Here is a 7,551-nt window from a genome sequence, read left to right as displayed (position 1 = left end):
CTTTTCTTTAACTGAGACTTTTCTTCAACTGAGACTTTTCTTCAACTGAGGCTTTTCTTTAACTGAGACTTTTCTTCAACTGAGACTTTTCTTCAACTGAGGCTTTTCTTTAACTGAGACTTTTCTTCAACTGAGACTTTTCTTCAACTGAGACTTTTCTTCAACTGAGACTTTTCTTCAACTGAGACTTTTCTTCAACTGAGACTTTTCTTCAACTGAGACTTTTCTTCAACTGAGGCTTTCCTTCAACTGAGACTTTTCTTCCAACTGAGACTTTTCTTCAATGCAAATGTTCTTTTGAATAGATTACAGTATATAATGTAATGTATATATATATATATAATATAATGTAAATCTGTCCGATCATGTGGGTAATAAACTAAAATGACCAAACATCATTCAAAGTACGACGACTTGTGGAGAATATTGGGGTTTGATGAATTTAAAATTCAACACTTTGTTGGTGGTTCATTATTGGCGGGGGGCGTCAATGACGTCAAATAGTCTTAGATTTCGGTAGGGTAGATAGTGAGAGGGTTTCTTTAAATGGTTTAGGAATCAGAAAATGAACAATAAAAATAGTTCAAAATAATGTGACTTTTAACCTCATACAGTATGTAAAGTATTATTACTATACAAAGCACTTAGTAGTTAAAACATTGACGAGATAGTACTCAAACAGATGTGACTAATCCAATATATAATTATATCAAAAACATATTTCGGGTTTTCTTTACCTGACTTACAGCGGGAACACCTCTGGAGTACAGATGTCATGTTTTTGAATCCACTCCATGTATAAATGTGTACAGTTAAGACTCCAACAAACTGTGCCAGTGGCAAACCTGCTGTCCTTTGGAGCCTTTCATCTGTGTCCAGTGGGTCAGCTCCTCCTCTCCAGAGCTGTTGAGACCAAGTGAAATCCAACCAATCATCTCCTTGCGCTTCATGCTGCGCTTGTTGTAAACGGAGAGGATGAGAGTGACTTCCGACAGCTGGAAAAGAGCTACCTGGAAGACAAAGGTCTCTTTGTAGGTTGGGTTGGGCTGACCCCGACAGATGGATGTCTTATACTTGGACATCTCATGGCCCATGGAGTTCAGGAGAGTCAACTTAACGTATGTATCTGGAGTAGACACAGGGAGGAGGAATAACAGGGAGAAGATCAACTCTGGAACGTTCTTCAATCATCATAAAAACTGTTTTTAGTCGATTGGCTTGACATCGACTAGGCAGGCTAGGACATCTACTTTACCCCTTTGACTACAAAGAAGAAAATAAAATTGACTCCATCAAATAAAAACTGATTATCTGTGATTGGTGCCAGGATTCCAGGACTCCACGGCTCCAGGATTCCAGGATTCCAGAACTCCAGAGTTCCAGGACTCCAGAGTTCCAGGACTCCAGGGTTCCAGGACTCCAGGGTCCCAGGACTCCAGGGTTCCAGGACTCCAGAGTCCCAGGACTCCAGGGTTCCAGGATTCCAGGATTCCGAATTCCAGGACTCCAGGACTCCAGGATTCCAGGGTTCCAGGATTCCAGGGCTACAGAACTCCAGGACTACAGGTTTCCAGGACTCCGGGACTCCAGGGTTCCAGGATTCCAGCATTCCAGGGTTCCAGGGTTCCAGGACTCCAGGTTCTAGGATTCCAGGACTCCAGGGTTCCAGGACTCCAGGGTTCCAGGATTCCAGCATTCCAGGGTTCCAGGACTCCAGGTTCAAGGATTCCAGGACTCCAGAGTTCCAGGACTCCAGGGTTCCAGGATTCCAGGATTCCAGGACTTCAGGATTCCAGGAGTACAGGACAACAGGGTTCCAGGACTCCAGGATTCCAGGACTCCAGGACTCCAGCACTTCAGGGCTCCAGGGCTCCAGGATTCCAGGACTCCAGGACTCCAGGGCCCCAGGACTCCAGGGATCCAGGGTTCCAGGGATCCAGGGTTCCAGGATTCCAGGACTCCAGGATTCCAGGACTCCAGGGTTCCAGGACTCCAGTTGACTACTTTTAAAAACTGCTTTTGAAATTGTTATGATGACCTGAATGGCTGAGAATATCCACAAGTATGTTAAGACAACAACCAGCCAACAACCAGCCAACAACCAGCCAAAAACCAGCCAACAACCAGCCAACAACCTCAGCCTCCTCCAGCCTCTGGATCTAACTTGTCATGAGTTGAATTTAATCTCGAGGATTTTCAGATGAAAAAGAAAGAAAGTAAAGACCAAAGGTAGATCTTTGATGCTGGTCACAGGACCAGGTTCAACCACAGCCACCATCAAGATTAGATTCACACTGCATTCAATGACATGTCATGATCAGGTGTGCTCATTAGCCCCCAAGCTAGCCTTAGCTCCCGAGTACAAAAATGAAAGAATCATTAGAGTACAAACAGATGTTAATGAGACACACAGATACACATCTAACACACACAGGTACACACACACACACACACACAGGTACAGAGATACCACCCTACTGTATGGTTAGGAAGGAGTTCTAAAAAGAGAATTTCTACATTTGAATCTCACATCGTTGGAATAATAATAATAATAATAATAATAATAATAATAATGATAATAATAATAATAATAATAATAAGCATCTTGTTCTTGTTGAGGGGAACATCGATGACTTTTGGAACTAAATAGTTGTCTGTTATTTAGCCATACTTGATTGTGTTCATGACACGGTGAAGATGAACAGATAAAATAAAGTGGAAGAAACATTTAAAGATGATGATAAAGAACTCACCTCTGATGATATAAACCTGTCCACCAATCAGGTGTTTCAGACAACAGAACAGTCCATCTGACAACAGGGGTTGGACAGCAGTAGAAAGAAAAGAGCAGAACCAAGAAGTGAAAAAAGCTTGTACAGAAGAAGAAATGTCCAAATAAACCACAAACAGACAGAAGGGCAGGGACAACAGCAGGGGGCGGTGTAGGCAGACAGCTGGTGCTGGTGCTGTTGATGTTATTTTCCAAACGTGGTTGTGGTTGTGTAGACACAGGGTCTGCTGCTGTTTATTAAACCATGGTTCCATCCTGGAGTTTCCTGGACAACAGTGACCCCTAGTCTTTATCTTGATCTATGTCGGCCATCCTGCTGCTAACAGATTAATGCTAATCTCTACGACTCTCTGGAGGCATAGATTCCTGACTCCAACCCTGGACAAACCCCCCACCCCCACAGTCAGGAGGTTGTGGTCAAGCCTCCACAATCATTGTTAAAATACTTCATACAGTGAGTCATCCATATCATTGATATTGTCTTTCTGTAGTACTCCCGTGTACTGCATACTGCTGTACATGTTAAAACTGGGTACAGAGTACTTACTGGGTGGCTTGTTGGTAGCTAGGTTCTTGAAATGGATGCCTTTAATGACTTCGACGGACAGGCGACCTGTTGTGGCGTTGTACACGAGGCCCACAAGGATCTCCGGTGGAGAGGTCTGGCTGACAGACTGATACGTTGAGGCGCTTTCACTGCACGTCATATCTGACAGAGTGACCTGAGACTCACCAGCCTGAAAACACAATCAAAGACATGTGATGATGTTCAACACAACAATGTCATGAGTTCCTGTAGTAAATTATCAACTGCACCAAAACAGATGAACTGGAACATAACAAATGCAGTACAGTGTTTCAGCTCCTGTTCTGACTCACCAGCAGAGCACAGCACGGCTCCAGCACAACTGGCACAGAAACTTTGCCCTGAAGGTTCAGCTTTGTGAGGTAGTACGCCTTTTCTGCTAGAACCATTTCCTTTTTCATGCGTCTCATGCTGTAGAGGCGGAAGCGGACAGCGTAGTTACTGATCATTTCTGATTCCACGTGGCTGAATCGAAAGGTCTCCGTGAAGATGGGGCTGGGGCCTCTCTGGATACTAGTCCTTGCCCTCTGCTTCTTGGTGGGCAGCAGCACCAAGTGGACCTGCCAGGAGAAGTTGCCGGTGTGTTTGTTTGCAGGAAGGTCCGTTACCGCCATGATGGTCACAGCTAGTTGTTGCTCTTCACTGTCGTAGTCAAACACCACATCCAGGGTGCCACATTTTGCAATAGGCTCTGGTTCGTAACCTTTCAGAAGCTGTGCCGCTGACCCTCGGACCGACATATCCTGTGTATATTTTTGGTACATTAGCACGTCATTTGAATGAAAAGATATCACAAGTAGACTAGAGATCAACCAATCACCTCTGGACTGAGGACAGCTGTGCTGTCACTGGGCACATCCTCCTCGTAGGCCTTGTTGAGGTAACTCTCAGTCTCATGGCCATCACTGCCCACACTGGGACACTTACCAAAGGACAGGTGGGGACTGCCACTGGTGTAGGACAGATCATACTTGGCGTCTCCCAGATCTGACAGTGTGTAGGACATCCGTGGAGATCCGTCCTCATCTTGATAGGGTGGGGGCTGAAGCTCATCCAATGGTGGGGTTCGTCTCATTCTTTGGATGCAGTTGACTAGTTAGGGGCAGATAAAGAGGCAGATTAACTAGAACGTAAACTGAGGGGTTAACTAGTAAGATGCTAGCTGGTTTGGATCCAAACTAACTGGCTGTTTTTGATGTAATTTCCTTCTACTGTACTGTATATGAAGTAATCAAAGTACTGAAAGTCCTGGTACTACGTTTTTTAAACAATGAAAATAAAATGCTGTCAGTCATTGTCATAGAATTTCAACTAGTTAGCGGGAGGCTAACAGTTAACAGGAATCACAGACGTGGCAGACAAACCTGAGAGAAGGGAAATAAAATACAGCACCATCATCCATCCATCCATCTATCCAAATCCATCCATCCACCCATCCATCCATCAACCCATTCACCTCTCCAACTACCTGCATGTCCTCCCTCACTGCATCCATATATCTCCTCTTTGGCCTTCCTCTCTTTCTCCTACCTGGTAGCTCCATCTCTAACATTCTTCTACCAATGTATCCACTGTCCCTCCTCTGCACATGTCCAAACCATCTCAATCTGGCTTCTCTAGCTTTTTCTCCAAACCTTCCTGTCTGTGTTGTCCCTCTAATGACCTCATTCCTGACCCTGTCCATTCTTGTCACTCCTAAAGAGAATCTTAGCATCTTTAACTCTGCCACCTCCAGCTCCTCCTCCTGTCTTCTGCCTATTGCTACTGTCTCTAAACCATACATCATGGCTGGTCTCACCACTGTCCTGTAAACCTTTCCCTTCACCTTAGCTGACACTCTTCTGCCACCGATCACTCCTGACACTTTTCTCCAGCTGTTCCATCCTGCCTGTACTCTATTCTTCACCTCTCTTCCACAGTCTCCGCTGCTCTGAACAGTTGATCCTAAGTACCTAAACTCCTGCACCTTCACCACCTCTGCTCCTTGTAGCCTCACTATTTCACTGTTCTGCCTTTCGTTTACACACATGTACTCTGTCTTGCTGCGACTGACCTTCATTCCTCTTCTTTCTAGTGCAAACCTCCACCTCTCTAGGTTCTCTTCTAGCTGCTGCCTACTCTCACTACAGATCACAATGTCATCTGCAAACATCATAGTCCATGGGGACTCCTGTCTGACCTCATCTGTCAATCTGTCCATCACCACAGCAAACAAGAAGGGGCTCAGGGCCGATCCTTGATGTAGTCCCACCTCCACTTTGAAGTCTTCTGTCCTCCCAACAGCGCACCTCACTACTGTTGTACTATTCTCATACATGTCCTGCACCAAACTAACATACTTCTCTGCCACTCCTGACTTCCTCATACAAAACCACAATTCCTCCCTTGGCACTTTGTCATATGCCTTTTCTAGATCTACAAATACACAATGCAGCTCCTTCTGACCTTCCCTGTACTTCTCCATCAACATCCTCAAGGCAAATATTGCATCTGTGGTACTCTTCCTAGGCATGAAACCATACTGTTGTTCACAAATCTCCACTTCCTGCCTCAACCTAGCTTCAACTACTCGTTCCCAAATCTTCATTGTATGGCTCATCAACTTTATCCCTCTGTAGTTGTTACAACTCTGTGCATCACCCTTCTTATGAATTGGCACCAGAACACTTTTTCTCCACTCATCAGGCATCTTGCCAGTCTCTAAAATTCTGTTAAACAAACCAGTCAGGAAATTTACTGCCACTTCTCCTAAACACTTCCATACTTCCACTGGTATGTCATCAGGACCAACTGACTTTCCACTCTTCATCCTCTTCAGGGCTTTTCTAACTTCATCCTTTCTAACCTGATCTACCTTCTTCCTACTAGTCTCTGGCTCCTCGTTTCTACTTTCCCTTTCATTTTCCTCATTTAACAACTCCTCAAAGTATTCCTTCCATCTTCTCAGCACACTTTCCTCACTTGTGATCACATTCCCCTCTCTGTCCTTAATCAACCTCACCTGCTGCACATCCTTCCCAGCTTGATTTCTCTGTCTCGCCAATCTATACAACTCCTTTTCTCCTTCCTTTGTTTCCAAACTCTCATACAACTCCTCATATGCCTTTTGTTTGGCCTTGGCCACTTCCCTCTTCACCTCCCTTGTCCTCTCTTTGTACTCCAGTCTGTTCTCTTCTGTTCTGTCACTGTCCCATCTCTTCTTCGCTAATCTCTTTCTCTGCACACTCTCCTGGATCTCCTCATTCCACCACCAGGTCTCTTTGTCCTCCTTTCTCTGCCCAGAGGACATACCTAGCACCTTCCTACCTGTCTCCCTCATCACTGCAGCTGTAGTCTCCCAATCATCTGGGAATATCTCAACACTACCCAGAACTGCCCTTACTTCCTTCCTGAAGTCTTCACAACATGTCTCTTTCCTTAGTTTCCACCACTTGATCTTCTGCTCTGTCTTCACTCTCTTCCTTTTTGTCACCTCCATCGTCATTTTACACACTACCATCCGATGTTGTTTGGCTACACTCTCACCTGCCACCACCTTACAGTCTCTAATCTCCCTCAGATTACATCTTCTACATAGAATATAATCTATCTGTGTGGACCTGCCTCCACTCTTGTAAGTCACCCTATGTTCCTCTTTCTTTTGGAAATATGTGTTTACCACAGCCATTTCCATTCTCTTTGCAAAATCTACCACTGCCTGTCCTTCTACGTTTCTCTCCCTAACACCAAACCTGCCTATCACTTCCTCATCTCCTCTGTTCCCTTCCCCTACATGACCATTTAGGTCTGCTCCAATCACCACTCTCTCTCTCCTGGGGATACCCTCTACCATCCAATCTAGCTCCTTCCAGAACTTCTCCTTTTCTTCCAACTCACAGCCCACCTGTGGGGCATAACCACTAACAACATTAATCACCTCTCCTTCTACTTCTACCTTCACACACATCAACCTGTCTGACTCTCGTTTCACCTCCACCACATTTCTTACATGTTCTTCCTTCCATCCATCAACCCATTCACCCACTGACCATCATCCATCCATCCATCCACCCGCCCATCCATCCATCCATCATCCATCCATCCACCCATCCATCCACTGACCATAATTCATCCATCCATCAATCCATCCATCCATTGACCATCATCCATCCATCGATCCACATCCATCCATCCA

The 7,551-nt window shown here is 45.1% G+C and overlaps 1 protein-coding gene across 6 annotated transcripts in view; it reads right to left on the bottom strand.

Moving 5' to 3' along the window:
* Nucleotides 1-16: 16 nt before the first annotated feature.
* Nucleotides 17-7,551, bottom strand: part of syt14a (synaptotagmin XIVa) — a 14,604-nt gene continuing 7,069 nt past the window's right edge. For 5 of the 6 annotated variants that reach the window (XM_025058943.1, XM_025058948.1, XM_025058946.1 and 2 more), the window contains 5 exons: nt 4,198-4,469; nt 3,671-4,120; nt 3,339-3,528; nt 2,754-2,810; nt 17-1,126 (listed from right to left, as the gene is read on the bottom strand). In XM_025058943.1, the coding sequence (XP_024914711.1) occupies nt 813-1,126; nt 2,754-2,810; nt 3,339-3,528; nt 3,671-4,120; nt 4,198-4,469 (1,283 nt within the window). In that variant the 3' untranslated portion in view covers nt 17-812. The remainder of the gene's footprint in view (nt 1,127-2,753; nt 2,811-3,338; nt 3,529-3,670; nt 4,121-4,197; nt 4,470-7,551) is intronic. The other variant, XM_017031566.2, reaches the window with a different exon arrangement.

Source organism: Cynoglossus semilaevis, chromosome 1, assembly GCF_000523025.1.
Source record: "Cynoglossus semilaevis isolate Cse_v1.0 chromosome 1, Cse_v1.0, whole genome shotgun sequence".
NCBI classification, from domain to species: Eukaryota; Metazoa; Chordata; class Actinopteri; order Pleuronectiformes; family Cynoglossidae; genus Cynoglossus; species Cynoglossus semilaevis.
This window is presented reverse-complemented; position numbering and strand designations above follow the sequence as displayed.